The sequence below is a fragment of the Mauremys reevesii genome, linkage group 2 (genome assembly GCF_016161935.1).
Source record: "Mauremys reevesii isolate NIE-2019 linkage group 2, ASM1616193v1, whole genome shotgun sequence".
In the NCBI taxonomy this organism is placed as follows: Eukaryota; Metazoa; Chordata; order Testudines; family Geoemydidae; genus Mauremys; species Mauremys reevesii.
Window position 1 is genome coordinate 214243760 of NC_052624.1, and position 23345 is coordinate 214267104.

At 42.4% G+C, this 23345-nt stretch overlaps 1 protein-coding gene across 5 annotated transcripts in view; it reads right to left on the bottom strand.

Moving 5' to 3' along the window:
• Positions 1–23345, bottom strand: part of NOL4 (nucleolar protein 4) — a 333499-nt gene that overhangs the window by 190318 nt on the left and 119836 nt on the right. For all 5 annotated transcript variants that reach the window (XM_039526516.1, XM_039526514.1, XM_039526515.1 and 2 more), the window contains 3 exons: positions 15296–15445; positions 3830–3941; positions 3205–3317 (listed from right to left, as the gene is read on the bottom strand). In XM_039526516.1, coding sequence (XP_039382450.1) covers positions 3205–3317; positions 3830–3941; positions 15296–15367 — 297 coding nt within the window. In that variant the 5' untranslated portion in view covers positions 15368–15445. The remainder of the gene's footprint in view (positions 1–3204; positions 3318–3829; positions 3942–15295; positions 15446–23345) is intronic.

Sequence of the window (23345 nt, forward strand, 5' to 3'; positions counted from 1 at the left end):
TTAAGGTACAGCTAAGCAAGACTCAAGTTTCACTATATAAACTGGTCCAAAAGAAAGTTCTTTAGAAACAACTCCAGGACACAGCCCCAAGATCAGAGCTGCCAGACCTCAACACACTGCCAGTCACAATGTGCAGAAGCTGGAGTCCACAGATGCCCTGATCCTGACTGTCCATCAAGAAAAGTTCATGTGCCTTATTGGGAGTGGTGAGCATTGTATGCGTAGCGAGCGTAGTCTGTTTTGGTAACTGTTAATAAATAGAGGTTACGGATATTACTGTGTAAGGTGTTTTCACTGGTAAAAGACCCCGTAAACCCTCAAAAGATTATGCCCTGAGCCCTAGGAACTGGGTAAGGGTCGGTTCCTTTTGCCCAGAGCCCTAGGGACTGGAAAAGAATGGGGGGGGGGGCTAAATCAAGTGGGTTACACCTTGAGCCCTAGGAACTGGGTAAAGGTGGGTGCCTTGTGTGTAACAGATAATTTTGTGCAGGCAACACATCATCTTGTACAGGGGAAATGCACACTGCACTCTTTCAAAGGTTGTATCAGTATCTACATTCCCCCAGCCCTCAGGCACAATGGGATAGATTCTAGGGCCAGTGCAGGGACCCGAGGGGAGGTAGCTCACACCTTCCTAATTCTGGGGCTGCTAAGGGCTGGTTTGGCTCCTAGAGCAGGCTAGGGCAATCCTGGCTGCCCATGCCCCCTATCAACCTGTACAGCTGGAGAATAACAAGGCATAGGGGAACGCTGGCCACGCCTCCTCTTCTGCTCCTGGCCCACTCCAGAATATCCTTGGGGCTCCATTGGCTCTGTAAATGATGTGCAATCCTGCTCTACCCTATTCTATGGGGCGGGGGGAGGGGTGCATGGAGAGGGAGCTGGGGGGCTGTTGTCAGCTGCAGCACAGAGGTAAATTCCCCAGTGCTGCTGTGAGCTCCTGGTGGGCCAGGGAGGTTCTGCACACCACCCTTATCAAGGGCTGTATCTAAAAACTACTGTTTAGCCCAATGTGTTTGCGTGACAGATTACTATTTATGAGGGACTGGATTACTATGCTGGCTAGCTGTAGTATATACATTGGTTGTCACCTCAGATCCTCTCCTCCCACAATGATACAAAGATGGTGAGTGAAACCTTGGAAACAGAATCTTAATATAAATCAAAGGATGGATTTTTAAAGTGCACCATATTGCATGCAATAGTTTGAAGACGTGTTGAAGAAATGCTCCTGCTTCATACTGTTACATTTTCACTGCCATTTTGTTCTTGGTTCCAGAATATAAAATCTAGGCACTGAAGGTATGTATCAGTTGTGAGCCAAGTTTAAAAATGACCGTAAGAACGTCACTTGCGACGCTGCTGCTTATTAGCGAATGCTCATTGTGCAAATGAAATACATTAAAAATTGCAACACCATTCCTTGCTACAATGTGGCAAAGATTTCATACACAGCAAGACTGGGTTTGCATGATCGAAGACGCCATGCTGTCAGCTACAGAGGGAGTGCAGGAAGAAGTGAGTGCTTCCTACTACCATTATATCACTCCTGCTGGCTGACCTGGATGGAAAACTGGTACACTGCAGGGGGCCTGATTCCTGTCATTAGGCCAGAATGGACAATACTGAAATTCTCGAGCTGTGGCAGGGGAGGAGTACACTGTAGTAAATGGCCCTACTCCAGCATTAGTGCTGTGCCCAGGGACAGATCCAGGCACCAGCGCACCAAACGCGTGCCTGGAGCGGGAAGCTGCTGGGGGTGCCCTGCCGGTCGCCATGAGGGCGGCAGTCAGGCTGCCTTCAGTGGCTTGCCTGCAGGAGGTCCACCGGTCCTGCAGTTTCGGTGGCAATTCGGCAGCGGGTACGCCGAAGGCGCAGGACTGGTGGACCTCCGCAGGCGCACCACCAAAAGCAGACTGACTGCCGTGCTTGGGGCAGCAAAATACATAGAGCTGCCCTGGCTGTGCCCCGTATGACAAGAGTGATTCTCAGTGGGAGGAAGGGGAAAAGTGAAAGAAGAAAGTAGCTTTAAGCAGCACTGCAAGGATAAAGCCTCCAATCTCCTGCTGTTGGTGGTTCTGGAATTGGCTTCCCAACCACAGGTAGCCAACTCAGGGGAGCCTGGCTGTGGGGAAGAGGAGATCAGGCAGTAGTTGTGTGGAGTGCTCACAGGCAATTGCAGAAAACCCCCAGTAAAGAAAAGAAATCCCTGCTATTTTTAGAGAAGTACTGACAATCCAGTTTTTGTGGGGATTTGAACAGTTCGTGAATTCCCAACAATAGTCCATAGCTACTTATTATGAAAGAGAATCTCGCTGGCTTTACAGAATTCAAGAGTCAATCAGGGTCTTTGCCATAATCCAGCTGTTACGGTTGTTTTTAAAGGTTTTTCTTTAAAAAAAAATCAAATTCAGATTATTTCTTGCAGGCAGGCAGAAGGACACAGCATGTCAGACTGTTTTTTGGCTGGCATAGAACTGGGCTCCTAACTATTTGGCAGCTTGCATGGTAAATGAATACGTTTCTATCAAAGTGAGTTTATTACAAATAATTTGCAAGCTCCCATCCAATTCATGAAGCATTTTCCAATATCTGAAAAAGTGCGGCATGAATCAAGGAAAAGAACATAAATAATCAAAAAAGCGGTTTAGTCCCAATTCCCTTTGACGAAGCCCAGTTCTTAGCCTAGTTCCCTTTTTATTCATTCTGATAGAAACTCCAGTTCAGCAAAGCACTTAGGCATATGCTTAACTCTAAGCACAAACTTAAGTGTTTGCTGAATTAGGGATGGAGCTGCTAGGAAGGATGGATTAATTCCCTCTATGCTTCCCAGTGAGGTCCTTAGTCCTAGTGATTGAAACCAATCCTGTTATTGCTTCCATTTTCGCTCCCACACTGTGTTGCATCTTGGCTACTGACCTTGAGAACTGGATAGCATTCACTTCAGGACCTGATAATAATGTCCCCTCTGAAAGTGGAGGTCATTGCCGAGCACAGGACTAATCCAGGACTGGATATACTGCCTCCAGACCCTTCGCAGCCCCCACTGGCCCAGTCAGATAAAAGTCAATGTCTAACACTTGAACTAATATCTCTTGTACAGCAGCACAGAATGCTTCACCAAAGCCACTGGGTCTAAGGAGACCGTCAGTATCTGGCCCATAACAGCAACAGTGAACAAACTTTGAATATTTGAATTTTTACCTCATCTTGTTGTGAATTTAGTAGCTGCAGTTTCATGTGCTTCATGTAGGCCATAGTAATTGGCATATTGTAATCAATCATACTGGTCACCAAAGTTGGAGGTTTTCCATTATCTGTAACATAAATAAGTTTATTATGCATGATATATTGGAGGGCACCTCTGTCTAATCTGCAGTCAAATGTCAGACAGTTTCTGTCATTTGGCTCCAACTTTGGCATTTTCAATTGCTCTTTGGCTGTACAGATAGAAGTTTCCATGAAAAAAATATGTGAATCAAGCACAAACCCAGGAAAAATTATGAGCTCTTCTATCCTCAGTGACTACAGTGCATGCACCCCATCTATCCCCTACTTTTAAATGGATGTATAAACATTTCCAAACTAAAATAAATGATTTCCTCCAGGTAAAATCATCTTTCTATTGAGGATGAACATGGCATTACACTCCATCCCTTATGTGAATGCAGAAGATCACTATTTTATAACTTAACTAAATGAGATGATCTGACTTGTTGAACTGTTCCAGTCTGCCAAATTTTTATGAACCTTCACTTAAACTAGGAAAATATAAATGGTTATTAGGAATAAAATTACTTTACATTCCACCATTTGACACTAAATCTACCTTTATGATCTGCTCCATCTGGGTTTAAATGCATTCTTTTCTGGCACTCTGAGCAGCTCATTAGAAATCGTGTCACCGCTTCTCTAGGCAGGAAGGCATAGGTCTCTGAAATCTGAAATGAATAACAAAATATAGGTGTTATTATATAAGCTGACTGAACATGATTTAACAGAACCGATCATTATATTTCCGTACAAGGCATATTATTCCATAATGCCAGGAAGCACAATGAAAGCATGTACTACCTACTATGCAGCATTTCCAGAAACATCTACCTACTTATTTAATGGTTAATAATAGTCGATTCTGAAAAAATGAACTCATTTTAAAAGGTGCTTTGTTTTCTTATTTATATTTTTTGCAATTTCTTTTCAGCAAAAATATTCATATATAACAGGCACCCAAGTGAGGGGTTTATTTTAAACCCACTGAAAAGCTCCCAGCTATTTTTGTTACAGCTTGTACCACAAAAACTTCCTTCATTTCTAAGTTTTATTTATTTTAATTTTAACAATATGTCAACAAATAGGTACCGGACTCAAGAGATTAGGAATGTTGATAGTCTCCTTCCTCACTGTTCTAGTCTTGTCTTCATTACATCATTTGTTGAAAATCTTCACAGAGTCAATGATTAATACTCTGATTTAAATAAAGCCTTTCTGCTAATCACTGTAGAATTTGGCAGTCTATGGTGCCTTTGGCGCACCTTGAAGGAATACATTTAGGCCATCCAGTCCAAAATGATCAGATTTTCATATTTTATGTTCACACTCAACCATAAAGTCTGACATCTGAAGGTATGTGCTTCTGGTCTCCTGCAGATCAGCAAACACAACTAGTGCCACAATGAATTTCTAGGCCTCAATTTGCCAATTGACTGCTTTGCAAAGCAGATTGCTCCTGAAGAGAGAGTCAGATTCAGCAGCAGAAATTAAAAGAGGAGTAGATTGACACCCACTTGTACTCTGCTGCTGGGAAGCCTGCAGCAGGATCCCACTTAGCTACTGAAGGGTGGCAATGCTGATGCAAGTCGACATAGGGGACCAAGGAGAAAAGATAGAGGGCTAAGTTCAGAGGAGGTACGTGTAAAGTGGTGTAAGTTACATTTCAGTAAATGGGGGTAAGTGCAGTTAAATAGGTGAAAGTAGGTCTAACTAAGCGTAAGGGAGCAGGAAGAAGGTGAGCTGGCCTATTTTAACCATCTTATCCCCTTCTTTTGCAATCTGTCTCCTGGCTACTCAGTGCTGTAAATTACACTCCCTTAAACACTTCAGTGGAGCAGATTTAGAAGTGAAAATGTCTCTAAGTTGGTGTGAGTTTAAATTGGTGTAATTTATACGCTGCTGGGCCCTTAAACTCACCCATCAATTTGGTTTGAAGGGATGAAATAAGCAGCAAACTATGCATTAAAAATTATTAAGAATGTGAATTATACCATTATGTCTATGCTACTAATGTTAAGGCTGTTTGATTGTTTCCTTTATAAACCTCTCTTTCAGGAGTGTTATAACATGAGAAAATTTCTTTCTGAGCTGAAACTTGGCACATATTGTCTTAGCCCCAAAAGAAGTTTGTCTGGAAACATTAAACTAAGGCACTTTTTAAATGACAAATTCTGCAAATAAAAAATTTTTGTATTTCAGATCAATTTTGCCCACTTCTACATAACAAAAACAGCTGATTTTTTTTAGTGTGTGAAAATATGAGTTGGACTGAGTTTTTAAGCATCTAAAAAAGAATAACTTAAAATCAGCTAGAAATTAACATTTAGAAATTAGTAAGTGCACATATGCAGCCAACGCTCTTTCATAACATTTTAACACATTTGGAGTTTGGCTGTATTGAAATTAATGGGCCTTATCCATGGATTCATTAGTAGCCTGGATTTGCTAGGAATGCTCCATGCATTCTGATCAATTATTTCTGTCGAATTCTGATTCCACTTAAATAGGATTGAAATCCTCTGTCAGGAACAACTGAGTTAAGCCCCAATTTGATGGGAGTGCTTCCCTGACTACAAGGGAACATCAACTCCCACAACTGAATTTGTTCACATGGCAGCTCCTTCTGTCTCCAACCTCCCACTATATGTATTCAGGGATACCCATCCTTATATAATGTTAACCTTGGCCAACTTCCCCTTTCTTTTACCTAGTTAATTGGCTCAGATTACTTAAATTTTATGGGCTAAATATTCAGCTGGTGTAGGTTTAGTTTAATGTGCGTCAAGTCATTGGAGCGATGCCAATTTCCACCAGCTCAGGATCTGACCCACGTATTTTTATGCATTTATTTTTAAATGATAAATTGTGCTTCCCAGTAGTTTGCCACAGTACTGCTTGTGTGTGTGCAGCAAATTACTCTCCTAGGGGTAGCAAATGGGAAAGTGATGCATTTTGCTTCCATCACCAGAAAAATAATAATTGTGGGGACAAATCGTGCTTGCCTTTCTCACAGAAGGAGTCCTGTTGAGTTAATTAGTGCTTTCATGTCAGTGAGGACAGCAAGAGTTGGTCAATGATCTTATTTTATAAGAAAATGTTCTTTGTGTCCTTCCAGTTCTATGAAAAGAAGCCAGTAATGGCCCAGTTCTGCAACCCTTGCTCATGTGAGTATTCCCATGGGTGTCAGTGGCATTCCTCTTTAGAGTAAAGACTATAGTTAAGGGCTGTAAGAAAGAAGGATTTGTAACTTCCTAGCATGCCCAACATCAGCTTCTCTCACACAAGCATGGAAGAGTAGAGGAAGACTTACACAGATCATTAGACAATTCCATAAGTACAAGCATAACTATAGTACTGTGGCGGGTGGGGCTGCCTCACAGCACCCCTCTGCAGGGCCAAGCATGGTGTTGCTGTGGCCATAAGCTAAGTATCAGGCTATACCAGGGATGAAAGTGGGCTGGTATTCCGTACCGGTAAGAACCCGCACCGGCCCATACCCAGCCCACATTAAAGCACTGCAGCCCTTTAATGTCCCTGCCCCCTTTTTGCCCCCCCTGTCGGGGGCCCTGCCAGTAGGGTCCGTACCGGCAGGGCTGCCAACGGGGTCGGGGGGGAGGGGAGGGCAAACCTTCTTAACAGGCCTGCTGGCTCTCGACTGGTCAGCATTTCCTCCTGGCACTTATTGAGGCCTTTAAGCCTTCTCTGTTCCATTGTAATTTTAATATGTGGAGATAATTGCCTCTGTGTTCTGGGTTCAATGTTTAGATTATTTTAGTGCATTATGTGTTATTTATTATGTAGCCTTTTTTAGCGACACGATTATTTGTAAGACTAACAAGCACAAAACTAAGAGGTAGATCTTAGGGCACATGTGGCAAATGTGAGGAACAGAAGTGAGATTTTGCAAGTGAACTTAATAACCGTTAAGACATTAACAACAGAGTACATGTGTATAGTATGGAAGAGATGGTGTGTCAGGAAAGCATATAGTTTCATATCTTTTCTTTAAAAAAAAAACCAGAAAGGAACCAGAGGAAAAAAACTAGAAGGTGGTATATAGCCCCAAGCCCTGAGCCATCAAATCAGGTAGTTCAACCAGATTCCTTGATGACAGGAGTGTAAATAACAGAGTCAGTGGTGGAAGTCAAGGGGTGCCGTCTTCCTCCCTGACATCAGGCTAACAAATGAAGACAGACTTATTTCATTATTATTATTACATGGTTTTACAGGGAATTGGGGTGCATTGTATACAGTTTAGATCAAGACCAAACAGCATTGCGTCCAAAGCAGGGATCTTATGCTATGCAATCTCCACTCCCTCCTTCAAGTAATGGAACCAACATCCTGAATGGATTAGAGATGGGGAATAGTAATTAGTTGACAAAATGCCAGGAGATTCCAAAACTGCAGTATGTAGACAGCCAGAACAAATATGCCAATTAAAGATACATAGGGCTTGATTGTGCTCAGCCTGTGTGTGGTTGTGTGAAGGGATGGAGAGGGCACAAGGAACCCTTCTCACACTTGGAGGCCTGTGCTAGGTCTGGGCACAATTGCAGTCTTTATGCTTCCCTGAAAACAAGGTCTGCTCTAGGCAAGTGATGCTGTTGGAGGGAAAGTGCTGGCCCCTGGTCCTGCTCTGTCTCTGTGCTGGCTAGTGAAGCTGGCCTAACAGGTGAGAATATGGGAGCACATGCTGCACCCTGTCAAAGAGTGGCACGTCCCCTGGGAGCAATAGTTATAATGTTTAGAGGGCAATGGACAAGGTGTTTGTGTGATCTGATTTTTCACGTGTCTATCACTGTTCAAATCTTTTGCTTTAGAGGGTGGGAGAGAAGAGGAAAGAGATGATAAGCTACATAAAGTTTGGCTGCAAAAACTCAAACTGGAAAGCCCTGTTGTTGAACCACTTGGGTGAACTGTTAAAACCTGGCTCAGCTGATCACTCACATTCACCTACATGATCAGAGACTTTCCATCAAATTGTTTCCCTTGACATGGCCGCAACATTAGTAGCTGATATCTTATACTTCATATACAGACCACAAACCTATCCCCTCCCATCTCATCTTCCTGTTATACTATCCTCACTCCAGGTGCTGCAAAATTATTAACTGTTTTCTATCCACATTGGTCCTGCTGCTTAGACATTGTAAGCCTCATCTCAAACCTGCTGTTTAGACATCTAGGCCTATCCTAAACCCTTTTAACATGTCAGTTATCTGAGATACTTGTCATAAACCCCTATCTTACATGGAGGAGGTACAGGTTGGAAGAGATATGATGTATTAAGTATAATTTTAAAAATTAATTTCCTGTCCTTTTGATTTTTTTAAAATTAATTACATATTTTTCTTTAAGTGAGCAAAGGCAGAATGGGGAAGAGGCATTCAAAGGGGATGCTGTAGTCATCAGAGCTAGTGAAGAGAAAAAACTGAAGTTAGAAAATAATTTTTTTTTCTAGAAGGGGATTCAATTGTAGCTTGTGTTAAATAAACATTCCTTCTGAGACTTTTAAAAAGTCTACAGAATTCTTTGCTCATAGAGTTTGTTTGTTTTTTCAAAATGAATGAATGGTATGTTTATGTGAACACAAAATTCTTCTGTGTTGATGAATACTCCGGCATTTACTTAGGAGATAAATTAGTAATCGTGCGCTTAGGACCTGCTTCAAGAAGACTAGTCTAATTTACACACCAAATTCTGCTCTTGTTTACATCGGTGTAAATCCAGAGTAAGCCAACTGACTTCAATATGCAGATATTTTGAATTTACAGTGGTGTGAGAGCAGAACTTGAACCCCAAAATGACAAAAAATGGCCCATGCTTTTGTTTCATGGATTGGCATTATTTCAGTTGTGCCTCTGACTTTTTCGTTATCCTCTTTTAGCTTTTGCACTGGTGATCATACACCAGGAAGGTCCCCATTTTGTGCTCAGTAACACATTCTGACACATATCTAGTTAGGGATCTACTCACTGTCCCATGGATGATGTAAGGATTTACACTAACAGTTATAGGGTAAATGAATCATACAGGTAGGGGAACATGACCCAACATATAATTTACCAAAGTGGGGCACTTACTGTATGTGATCATCTGCATAAATTATATGAAAATCAATCATAAACAAAGCTATAGGGCTAAGTTAACATCTTCTATAGGAAAGCTCAAGGGGAAGAAAGAGTGCTCTAAAATTTAAGACTTGATCCCTGTGCCTGGCCCAGCTGTGCTCAGAATTGGACCTGAGAGGAACCAAAGGTGCCCCTGATTTTGTGGCCTACCAGAGGTCATTTTGGTACAACTTAGATCAGGCTGAATTATTCCTGTTTGCAATGGCTCACAGAGACCAGTTCCAACAGTTGAGGATTACTGGATTGCTGTCACACTCCTGCCACACCCTTTTGCTCTAGTCACACCTCTGACATGCCCTCTGTGCCTGGGCATCAGTGCAGGGCCCAGCCAGGGATTCTCTTTCCACTACTGCAATGGATATGAACTTGAAGAGTTCCCAATACATTCTCTCTTCAGGGGAAAAGGAGATGCCACCATGAAGAAGATGTAGGAGACCTGGAGATGTAGCTTTGCAACAGTGACGAGGGTCTTCAAGGATTACAGGACTGGAAATCACACATACTAAATCCTCCCTGTGGAATCCATGCTTTTCCATGCTGTTTTCTGTCCTCTTCTTCCATTGGCAGCATAACTCACTCAGGAGCTATGCTGACACTGACTCCCCAATTACCACTACACAGTAGGGTGACCAGATGTCCTGATTTTATAGGGACAGTCCCGATATTTGGGGCTTTTTCTTATATAGGCTCCTATTACCTCCCACCCCATCCCAATTTTTCACACTTGCTGTCTGGTCACCCTACTACACAGTAGCCCCTGCTCTACCGAGATAGATGCCAATGAGAGGAAAGTTAATGCTGCTAACAATAAAATGAATGTGTGTGCTTTTCCGAACCCCACAGACCAGTGGGCCTGGGTCCAAGAAGCCTTAATATGCCTATAGCTATAAGTGCTAAACACCACGAGCATTATTTGTAGAGAAATTACTTTGTGCAAGGAGGTGGCCATTTTCTCCTCTGCTTGTAGTCAATCCGTAGCAAAATAAAACAAAACAAAACCAGAAGAGAAAGAGGAGTGCAATGAATTTAAGGACAGGCATATTGGGCCAGATTACCTTTTCTTGCTTCTTCAAAATTTCTTATCTCCTTATGAGCATTTTCACAAGGGATCCAAAGGTAATTAGATAATGTAACATGAAACAGAACAATGACCTGGGAGGCTAGAAGAAGCTCCCATACTTAAAGTCATATTCTGGATGCTGCTGGACAGTGCAAATCAGGTAACGTGCCTCTGTAAAAGCTCATAAAGGTTCATTGTTTATTTTTTGTGTTTTATCCTGAGAGACAACGACTAGGTTCCTCGATAATTTCAAATATATATACAAAAATGCAAAATAAAGATGTTAAAATTTGTGAAAGATGCAAGCTGAGGCCCTGCATTACTCCAGTTTTATGTTGGTATAATGGAGTGTAAAACTGGAGTAATGTGGTGGTGAATCAGGGCCTGAATATACTCCTGAGCCCTACTCCCAGTGGCGGGTTAGCCCAGGGGCTCCAGCCAACTGGGAGGCTTCGGAGTCCTGTGTGAGCGAGGAAAGGCCCTGTGCCCTGACCCCACTCCTAGGCAGCAGCCCCGGGCAGGCAGGGTGGGGCAGCAGTGCGGGAAGCACCCTGTGCCCCCAACTACGCTCCCCACGGGCCAGGCCGGGGAAACCCCTGCAACTCCAGACCCCAGTCCTTGGTGGCAGCGCCGGGTGGGCAGGGCAGGCGCAGCAGTGAGGGAAGCCCCCCACACAACCTTGACCCTGCTCCCTGGCAGCAGCGCCAGGTGTGGCGGCGGGGAAAGCCCGCAGCACCCCCGGATCCTGGCCCCAGCAGCAGCCAGGCAGTGGAGGGACAGAGCTTCTCTGGTCTTGGGGCCACAGTGGGGGGGGAAGAATCGGGGAGACCCTGGGTGGAACAGGGGCAGGGCCCCAGGGAAGGGGCAGAAAGGGATAGGGCCATGTGCACATGTGGAGGGGGCAGAATGGGGGTGGAACCATAAGTGGAAGGGGTAGGGAGGGGCCCCCCACTTGCTCTGGCCCAGGACTCCAGGAAATATTAATCCACCTCTGCCGACTCCAACACTTGTTACTCAATCAGTGCGAGAACTAAGTAGAACTGTTTTATTGTTGCCATTTGTTTGAAAGGCAAGAAGTAACGAAAAGAGAGAAAATAAACTAAGGTCGTCATGAATGTTTATAGACTTGCAATGCTGAAAACTAAAGAGCCTCTTTTAGTCTAACAAGTCCATGTATAAATCAAGCATTTGTAGTGAGATTTCTGCATTGCAGTGATCAGCCATTTCCAGTCATTCTCCCTTTATACGGGTGATTGCAACTCAGGTTCAATGGTTTAAGTCTACCCATGGGTTAAGTCTACTAAGTTCAATGCAGTTATATCAGAGATGAATTTGGGGCCTGTGTCACGGTAAAACAGACAGGAAACGGTTAAGGGTGACCTGCCTGTCACATGACCCACCAGGGGATTTAAAGATGAGTGTGTCCTATTTCTTTGGGGATGGGCCTGTGACAGAGGCAAGGGACAAGCCTTTGGGACCTGCCTGAATTGGTCAGGGGAATTGCTTTGTTTTTGAGTTTGAACAATGAATAGTGCCCTGAGTCAAGGGCCTGAAACAGACTTGAGTGTAGTATTGGTTCTTTCCTGGGCTGTTGAGCTAGCGTACCTGCTTACAGACCCAGTAACTGAGCAGTCCAAAGCCTATGCAAAAAGCACCCCATTCCCACCCACAACAAAACATGGAAGTGTTTCCCCACAAGAATTAGGCTGAGAACATCACATGAATTTTGCTTAGACTGATTTCCCAGAAAAAAACAGAATCCTTGTGTTCTTCACACTAAGTCACGCAGGCTTCCAGGCAGAGAGAGATTAGTGAATTTTAGTGCTTCAGAAGAACTGTGTTAGAATACAAGATTAAACAAACTTTAAAAACAAATCAATTCCCCCCCACCAAAAAAAATTGAATCTGTTCTCTCAATAGCATTTCCCTCCCATCTCACCCCCATCCCCATTTTGCCACTGCAATATTCCTCCCATGGTTTGAGGTCTATACAGATTGTGGGCTCAGTTGTACCTTTAAGCCACAATACTATCGGTGGAGCTCCAGGAGGAATTCTGTCCCCAGGAAAGAGAATTCTTCCTGAAGCTCCCAGCTGAGCATGAGGATTGTGCTGGCTGATACACCCCTTCAGGGAGCACAGCATACTTTTCCCTGCTTGCTCCACCAGCTGTGCTATCCAGTGTGTCCCACAGCTGCCCCACCTCAAAAAGGCATTTTGGAACCTTGCACCTGACAGGGTGTAGATCCTGTACTCCAAGGAATAGGCTCCTTTCACTCTTCTCCCGTCCCCTAAACACTTGTGTGCCTGTGGAACAGCAGGGCATAAGCACCATGGGCATTATCTGTGGAGAAATTACTTTACTGCCTATGATGTTTAACTACACCGTCTATATGTTAATGTGATCTCCTCAGGACAAGGACCTTGTTTTTTTAATGTCTGTATACATCACGGGCAGTTCTGGAACTAACTGATTAATAATCACTATATACACTGTTTCTCTAGTCTGCTACAATACTTGCAAATATCTGTTTTAAAATGTTATAGCTGTGATTTAAACCCCCAGAAACAAGACATATAGGGCCAAAGTTTCTGCTCGCTCAACTCCACTGACATTAATAGAGTTATATCAACAAAGAATTTGGCTCATAGGCATGTAATAGTGTAATCTAATAGTGTCAGTCTCTAGGTGGTCTTACATACCATATGAACTAGGACACCCACATGTAGCAGGTGAGTCAGTAAGAAGAATAAAAAAGAATGTACTTACTTTTGTTAGCTAAATTAGCAACTTACTGTCATTTTTCCATTGTTAAGATTAATATACTGAGCCCTAAGGGAAAAAGTCTTAGCTCTGCATGATACAGTTTGTATGATCCCTGCAGGTTACTTGGAGTCAAGGTGGAAGAAGAGAATGTGAGCTTACTATATAACTGCATACTACAACACAGATAGTTTCCTAAGCAATTAATGGACTCTGTGTTGAGGAATCCTGTAGTTTGAGTTTGACATACTTTTCAGCTGATGAAAATGTACAGCAGCTCCCTCCAAAATACTATTATCACAGAACCACCAAATAGCATAGTTATCTTCCTGTGCAGCATCATTATGTAAAGTCCCACTGAAACTGTACAAGTGCCATTCATTTCCACAAAGCCTTGCAATTTAAAATTAATACCTGTGGTGAAGACTAAGGATGGTCAGTTCACAAATTGAGCCTATATATCCCAGGATGGCATGATGGGCAAGTCTGCAGCATGACACACTGATGTATTCCAGCACATCAGCACTGGGAACAGGATGGGAGGGGAGTCCTCTTTCAAAACTGAAAAAAGTCTTAAACTTTTTTCAGAACAGTAACTAGGTACAGATTCAGGCCTTTTCTTACATTTTCCAAACTTGTTTACCCAGATAAATACAAGCCATAGTTAATTTAAGTTACAATACCTTTGCCAGTTTCTTTGTCTTACTAATCATGCCTGGGCGATATTCAAAGTTTTGACTAGTGCTGATAGAATTATGAAAAAGCAGGTTCACTACTAAGCTATTTGAATTTAATTTGCTGCTGTTTGTGGGGTCATAACATAAATTATTCGTGAGTATTCAGGAAGCTGATGATTTTCATGAAAATATTTATGAATCCCAAGAGTTCCAGAAGAGTGGCTGACATTCAGAATTTTCTTTTCATTGTTCCCTTGTTGAAAAGTTTCAATCATCACATCAGTGAGCAGAAGTGATATCATGTGACCAATCACATGCCATGAATTGTGAACATCAAATACCAAATAATTGTAGCAAACAGTTCATGAACCACCCATACTCTAAAAATAACAGGGAAGTAACAGTAAACATTTTATTAGTTCTCTTTAAGAAGAGAAAATGTCATATTTGCAGAACGATATTGCTCCATTAAACATCAGTTTACAAATATTTCAAGACCAACATTGAATTGAAGTGTCTAGGTCAAACTATAAAACACAGTTCCAGAGTCAGAAAGAATTTTCTCTCTAATACTGGTTTAACATCTGACCAGTCAACAGATATGCCATTAAATCTACTTGCTTTTCAACCTTTTGTTTTCAGGAAAAGTATTACAAATGTGCAGACCATTAAATAAAACATATTTACGCTATAATAAAGTGGAGATTTCAATCATCTGCTGAAGTACAGCAGTTCATTTAACAAACCTTAATGGTTGTATCTTGACAGTCTTCATAAACTGGAAGAACATCTGTATTTCAATTTAATAATATTTAAAATAATACTATTAACATGGAGCTTCATTTTAATAAACTATCAAATCATATTAGGATGCAGTGTAGTTGTAGCCTTGTTGGTCCCAGGATATTAGAGAGACAAGGTGGGTGAGGTAATATCTTTTATTGGACCAACTTCTGTTGGTGAGAGAGACAAGCTTTTGAGATTAAAAAGACAAGCTCAAAAGCTTGTCTCTTTCACCAACAGAAGTTGGTCCAATAAAAGATATTACCTCACAGGCCTTGTCTTTCAAATCATACTAAAACAGCCAAATTCCCTGCTGGTGCAAATGGGCAAAACTCCACTGAAGTCAATAGACTTGCACCCATTACACCAGTAGAAAATTTGACCCTAAGCATTTTCAACCCATTCGTTTGCATATATGCACACACATGTACCCACACAGACTTCTGAAATAAAGCTGAAAGTTATGGGCTGTAATACTTCTGGCCCAACTGTGAAAAACACAAAATCACCAATCCAAATAAGTCACAATCTGAAAAAACAATAAATAGATATGCAATTGTGTTACTATATTTTAACTTATAGATGTTCTGTTTTTTGTTTACTTACTGCTTTATAAGTTCTCTTTTGTCCAGCATGCTTTCGGATTTGTTCTCCATTAGGCCCTGTTTCCACATGCATGGAATAGATAATGTCAAAGAAATCTTCAACCACAGCTACCCGCCTTAAAGACAGCTTCTCATCTACACCTACTCCATCCTGAAAAAAAGATAAGGAGTGCAGGATGAATAGATGAATTATGATAATCATGGAACGCATCCCCCTTTAGTGAGATCTGATTAAATAAAGACCCTTGCATAGAGATCTGAAGTTCACTATCCCAGAGCAATACTTAACAATTCAATATATTACAGTAACATCATTATGCAATAAATGTATGATCATAAGAATAATGAAAAAGCCTTCTTTTTAAAAAAGAAACATTTAATTGAACTACTATATTATGTAGACAATATTTTTCATTATACATTGCTATTTTTAAAATAAAATCATTTACACTTGTTTCTGCCGGTCCACAAACAGCATTTTATAAAATTATTTAATAAAATATTTTTATTCACAGGTAACTTGTAGATAGTAATTATTAATGCAAATGAAGTTATTGCCATGAAGAGTTCATCCCTTAGAAATTCTGTTTGAAAATTTCTTTTATGAAAACTCACCAAACCATAGATAAAACAAAGTATTATTTTAAAACATTAAGCTTTGCACACTGATGTTTGACTGGAGAAAGTGACAGCAAATTGCCTGATTTTAAAAGGTGATGGAAGCTGTGGGTGCTCAGCACTTCTAAAAAGTCTGGCTCATATGTCTTAGGAGTTAATCAGCACAGTTCAACTGCTGTCATCCAGATAGGAAATTTTTTTTTAAACTGTATGTGAATGAAAAGTGCAGGCAGGGCTTGCACAAGTTTCTCCATACAACCCTGCCAGTGAGCATCAGTCCTGAGTGGCACTATTCCTGGTTTTCTAGGCTAGCAATCTCATGAGCAGGCTGGGTTTGGTGATATGATACAAGCGTGTGTGGACTAGGATGAGAACAGCTAATTCATTTTCACTCATGAGCAGGGGAAGCTCTATGTATTTTGCTGCCCCGAGCACGGCAATCAGGCCGCTTTCGGCGGCATGCCTGCGGGAGGTCCGCTGGTAACGCGGATTCGGCGGCGTGCCTGCAGGAGGTCCGCTGGTAATGCAGATTCAGCGGCATGCCTGCGGGAGGTCCACTGGTAACGCGGATTCGGCGGTGTGCCTGCAGGAGGTCCGCTGGTAATGCAGATTCAGCGGCATGCCTGCGGGAGGTCCGCTGGTAACGTGGATTTGGCAGTGCGCCTGCAGGAGGTCCGCTGGTAACGTGGATTCAGAGGCATGCCTGCGGGACGTCCGCTGGTAATGCAAATTCGGCAGCATGCCTGCAGGAGGTCCGCCAGTCCCGCGCCTTTGGCATACCTGCCGCCGAATTGCCGCCTAAACCGCGGGACCAGAGCACCTCCCGCAGGCATGCCGCTGAAGGCAGCCTGACTGCTGCCCTCACGGCGACTGGCAGGCCGCCCCCCACCCCCGGCTTGCCGCCTCAGGCACGCGCTTGGTGCGCTGATCCCTGGGGCTGCCCCTACTCATGAGCCAAAACAGAATTTGAATTTAGGCCTCCAGAGGCAACAGTGCCTCCTAACCCTCGATGTGTATTTCATGTAAAAGATGCTTTCAAAACTTAACATGTTAACATTATACTATTATTACTACTATGTTTAATGCTACTATGGAACAGGTTTACGTTGGCCCATTTGTAACAAAACACTTTAAGTTCTGGTGTTGTTACCAAATAAAGGCCAAAGATGAGAATTGAATAGACAATTGCTGCACTATCACTTCAAGCTGCAATCCACCACTAATAAATTCTTGCCAATCTATTCTTGAAAGCCTGCTAGAAATGAATAAATACATTTTAATGTTTGATTTGTTCTTTTTTATTCTATCCCACTTATCTTCTTATTTTATTTTCAACAAATTTCATGAATGGATTCATCTCATGGTTTACACAAATGTTTTGCATTTCTATAGCACTTCTCATTCAAGGATCATAAAACACTTACATTGGCTCCAATGGGTTTCTCGGTTCTACGCAATGTGCTTCAAAGCTGTCCCTCCTATTATACATTTAAAATCCTGACTAGAGATGGACCCAACACAAACCCCAGATTTGAACAACCCTAAACCTGGAGATGTGTGCATCTGAAACTCTGCAGCTCCTCGGGCCCATCTCTAATCATTACCTTTTCACCAGCCAAAAAGCACTGTGGATTCCCTAACGCTTTCACGCACTCTTATTATGGTGATAGTGTTATTTCATGTAGTTTTCAGAACACTAAAGTTTGTGGTGTTGATTAACTGGTAAGGACTTAATCTGTTTCTTCCTAATGAGTATTGTTAGGAAATAGCCTAGAGGGGTGTTCTCTTGTAATTAAAGATAAATGCATTACGGCAATATTAATTTGAAAACAGAGGTGCTACATCACCATAGCTGACAGCATCAGAAAGGTGTTCCAAGAATAAGCTGGGAGAAGAAACTGTTGTGAGAAAATGTATTTTGGTGCTTTTGGTGTCTGCAGTGTGGTCTTTTTATAAGTTGCCCACACTCTCCTTTCAAAAAAACAGGAAAGGAAAGCCTCCCCACCACTCTCAACCAGGCATTATACTACTTCTTATTCAGACACCAGAGAATCAGGGCAAACTTTCAAAATTGGGGCAGTCAGTATAAATGATACACACTGTTTAATATGAAGACAGTACTATTATTTAACATTTATAGTGTGGCAATACCTATAGCCCAGGCAGGACAGGGGCTCATTCTACTAGGTGCTGTACAAAGATACACTGACAAGCCTTGCTCCAAAGAGTTTGCAACCTAAAAGGCAAGTCATAACAGGTAGATAAGACAAACAAGCAAGCCATCATGGAGAGTGGGAGTTGGGATTAGGGGTAACAAAAATAATAGAATGTGAGCAGTTCTTAGACACTCAGGAGCAGTATAACTAGCTCTTCACCTGCCTGGTCATTATCAAACCGCATCTTCATGTATGAATTACAGCAGAGGTGAGTTTTGATGAGTAACTTGAAGGATGATAAAGTGGCTTTAAAGATTTTGACAGTACAGTGCAAAATAGAGACCATGATCTCCCAATTCTCCAAGTTCAATCAGGAAAAAGCAGAGGGGCTGTTAAGGCCCAAAATTTCCATCCAGAACATAACAGTTTTGAAGTGGACACCGGCTATCCCAAGTTCTTTGCTGCCCCGTGCCATCCCATCATGTTTTTCTCACAATATTACAATTTGTTAAATACATGAAAGTCCAGTTCTACTTTGAAAGTTGATTTTGGGTACATTTTTCCAAAAGTGCCTAGATGACTTAGGAGCCTAAATTCCATTTTCAAAGTGATGTAGGTACTTAGGAACCAAAATCTAATTGAAAGTCAATGGGACTTAGGCTCCTAAGCCACGTAGGTGCTTTTGAAAATTTTATCCATTAAAAATTGCATTGTAGGAGTCCATGTTTATTATCTCACCGTGATTTCCCAAGCAAATGTGCTCAGGCTACAAGTAAATAGATGTTTTCTCTAACTAACAACCCTACAGACTCAATCTTAACTCTGACAGTCACCTTGGGTTTTTAGTTTCTTACATATCACCAATAATAAAGGTTCTGCTGGTTAAACTAATGATTTGGAGCCACCTACGTAACCCACATTTTCTTCAGTTGGCTCATTGGAACTTTGTGAACAATTTGGTTGATAACACATACAAGGAGAAAGAAAACCTAGCTCAATCTCCTTAACCTATGTGGGCTCTGCCAGACTGACAGGAGTACAAAAAAAAAAGTCACAAGTGGACAGCTATGATGCTGAATGTAGATGGGAAAAGATCTATTCTGTAAAAAGGTGCCATTTTAACACAATCTCTTTTTATAGTGGAACAGCACTTTAATAAATGTCTTTAAAATCAAAGCCAATGAAACAAAAGTGTATGTAGCTCCTAGCTTGAGAACAACAGTGCAATCTCTTTGTGACACAGCCATGCCCAGATACCCCCAGCCATGCCCTGGCAGATATATTACCTCTGTGTTCTACCATCTTCTAAATATTTCACCAAGGGGGTTGTGTGTGGCCTCTACCAAATGTTAAACAAATAGCTGGTTGTCATGGTTATTGCAGGATGTTTGTATGGAAAACATTTGTAGATGTGTAACATGTAGAACACTGGCTTCCAAAACAGATGGAAATGAAACTTGACACCTGAGCCAGGGTGGGTCTCAGAACTGACTCAATCAACACTGAGAACAACTGACATCTATGGATTCAGCCCAGCCCTGTTTACACTCTGGGACAGATGCAGACTTGAGCACTGACAAAGACAAAAGTCTGAGACTGTATTCGAGAAGGAAAAAGGGCACGAATGTTATCCATTAGGGAAGCAACAGTCTGCCAGTGGAAATGTCTTGTGAAAAGTGGATCCGAGCCCTCTGTACTGGACAAGCACTGTAAGGACTGACCATGGGGTGTGAAAATCCTTATCAGACAGGAAAGTAACCTGTTAATAAGAATAGGCTATAGTTTGCATTTTATATTTTTCTTTTACTTGTAACCTTATGTTTCAAAATCCTTTTACTTTCTTTTATGTGAATCTGTAACTGAAACTTTGTTAAATAAACTTCAATTTGGTATAGATACATCTAAGTGCCTGTGAAAGGAGAGTTGTTGAACAGGGATGAAGCCAGTAAATTGGGGTGCACTGCTTCCATGGAGGTAGTGGATCAGTGTACACTTTGGAAAGACGGGACCGGGCACTCACGTGTAATAAAGTGGAGTGTATAAATTGCTAGAGGGCAGAGAGAATGAGTGGGATTCCTGGAGCCCAGAGCAGAGTGTTTGTGCTGCCGGTGGCAGCCCTTAGTTGGCACAGATAAAGCTCTCACAATCTGTAAGCAGGTGGTAGTGATACACCTAGGGTGTCCATCCGTCCTGAATCAGGCGGGACTGTCCTAAAATGCGGAGTTCAAGTCCCTGGCTGAATGACTCAGGGACAGCATTTGTCCCAGATTCCCTGAGGGGCCACTCTGTGCCCGCCTGAGGATCAGGGCAGCAACAGCCCCTTCCCGCACTTTGCCATGAGGCCCTGCCCCCTGCTCCTCCTCTCCCCCAGAGGTCCTGCCCCCTGGCCAAGCCAGAAGCCAGTACAGGCAGTAGTAAGAGCCACTCAGGGAGCCTGGGCTGCTGAGGAGTCCCAGACCCTCCACCTGCTCTAGATTTACCTTAGGTAACCCCAAAAAGTTTCACATTCTTGTTTAAATTTCTTGGGGGAAATTAGCCTAATAAAACATTCTCTTCAGGCTTGAATATGACTATCAGAATCTTTACAGTGTTTGAAAAACATTCCTATAAAACTAAACATATGATGGATCTAAATAAAAGGGGGAAAAGTAGATTAACTGATCTATAAAAACTTGTGTAAGTCCATAAAAACCTCTGCTGTAAAACACCAAAAACAGTAGCATCTACAACACATAATGAGTAGATATCAACAGCAATCAACATAACTATTTTTATTACAAGATATAAATTACACACAAACACAGGGCCGCCCAGAGGATTCCGGGGACCCGGGGTCTTCGGCAGTGGGGGGCCCCGCTTCGGTGGTAAGTCGGCGGCGGGGGGGGGGTCCTTCCGTTCCGGGACCCACCGCCAAAGTGCCCCAAAGACCCACGGGGGGACCCCCCTCTGCCGAATTACCACCGAAGCGGGACCCGCCGCCTAAGTGCAGCCCCCACCGCGGGTCTTTGGGGCATTTAGGCGGCGGGTCCCGGAATGGAAGGACCCCCCCCGCCGCCGAATTACCGCCGAAGACCCGGCTGCACTCCGGTGGCAGGTCCCGCTTCGGCGGTAATTTGGCGGCCGGGGGGTCCTTCTGTCCCGGAGAGGAAGGACCCCCGGCCAGTGAAGACTGGGAGCGAAGAAGCTCCGGGGGCCCGGGCCCGACGAGAGTTTTCCGGGGCCCCCGGAGCGAGTGAAGGACCCCGCTCCAGGGCCCCCGAAAAACTCTCGTGGGGGCCCCTGCTGGGCCCGGGGCCTGGGGTAAATTGCCCCACTTGCCCCCCCATCTGGGCGGCCCTGCACAAACATGGTGTTACTGTGAATGCAGCAGAAAGTATATCTAAAATTATTCTGACCCCCCACTAGTTTATGAGAGCAGCCAAGTTAAACCAGCCAATGTATAGCTGCCCCTCTTCTGAGTGGCATCAGATTTTGAGGCCCTGCAGATTGGGTTTCCAGTTAGAGGAGAAATCAGAAACATGGAGTCTGGATGTATTCTTGGTGCAATTTAGAGAAAGAAAAGCAAAGAATCTTATAGACTAACAGAGAAGTGGTATTCACCCACGAAAGCTCATGCTGCAAAACATCTGTTAGTCTATAAGGTGCCACAGGATTCTTTGCTGCTTCTTGGTGCAATTTGTTTCATTTACACTACATATACCAGTCCTTGAACAGAGGTAATAACAAGTGGCAAGCAGACAAACTAATATCAGCCCAAGACTAGTACCCAGTTTCCAGGAAGTTACTCGGCACCAAAAATCGACACTTGTTAGATTAAGGCAAAGAGAAAACTCTGTTGCTGTTTGCAACAGTTCGTTCAAAAAGAAAAACATCACCAAACTAACAATACAGCATTTCTTCAGAAGACTGAACACTGCTTGAACACTAAGAAAAAGAACTTGTTAAGCTATGTTTAACAGCACAACCTGGTGACATCTGCTGTAGTCATATGCAAATGTTTAATTAGTTTTACGATTTCCTATACTTAATATTGTAAATATATTGTAATTATTAGTAGAAGGTAATTGTAGTGCATGTAAAGAAGGAGCATAGTACACCTGCCTTCAGAAAAACCTTTAAAATGGTGAACATGTTGAAAACCATGCTATATGATCCTCCATTCATCTGCTCTATCAGTAAATATTAAAAAAAATACTAATATGTATAAGAACTGACAACCATTCAGAAGGGTGTCTTGCACCATCCTAAATTAACAAATCTCCATCTTGCATCAGCACATCAATCTGCAGTACCAGGAATCCTAACCACAACCTTTTCAGCATAGTTCAAAATACTGTACACTTCAGAGAATAAATGTCACGGGGAATTAGTAATAGTATACATAGTATTGAACATCTACATTATTCTTTTCTGTTCAGTCCAGATCTGTAAGTGATCTAAAGTTATTTCCATTTGATAGCAAGCATTTAGTAGTCTAAGTGAAATAAACTAATGGTCTCCAACCAGTTCCTAATAGAAAGTATATATAGCATTAAAAGGGAAATTTACCTACTCTAATGCATAGTTTCTGCATCTCCCCACTGCTTCAGTCTGGATGAGTAATATCTCCTTCTACCAGCAGATGGAGAGAGGAAAATCAGACATTTACTCTGTCAGGCCCATATAAAGGGTCAATTTAATCTGAGGAATCCAGTTTCTGAAACTTCCTGAACCATAAAATCCACACAGAATAAACTGATAAGTGAACAAATCAAACAAATTGTGAAAACAAGTCAAGAAAATAAAGAGAAATCAAGTGAGATAAAATGAGCAACCTTTATTGTTAATTCACATGCCATACAGATAAGAGATTAAATATAAACAACACAAGCTTGATTACATTAAAAGTTTAATGATGTTTTGTTGTGTTTTGTTTTTAAAGGATTTATATAAAAGCCTCAAGTGAAAGAATGTTTTCTGGCTCTATATGGAGATATCTGAATGGACCCAACAGGGACTAGGAGAAACCAAATCAGATTAAACTAAAAATCCCTTCCTCCTATGTCTCCTGGTCCAGTCCTGAAGAAGGGGAACTCCCAAAGCAATACTCTGACACAAGAACAATAGGGGTGAATGCTAAGAGCCACCTGAGATAAGTCTGAGATTTTACTTAACTGGTGCATACAGAACCCATCTTACCAAGCAGTGATCACAGACACCTGTACATTTTGGATGAGGTCATCATCTGGTGGGAATCAGTGTAACTCTGTTGAATTCTGTAGATGTGAGATTGCAGTA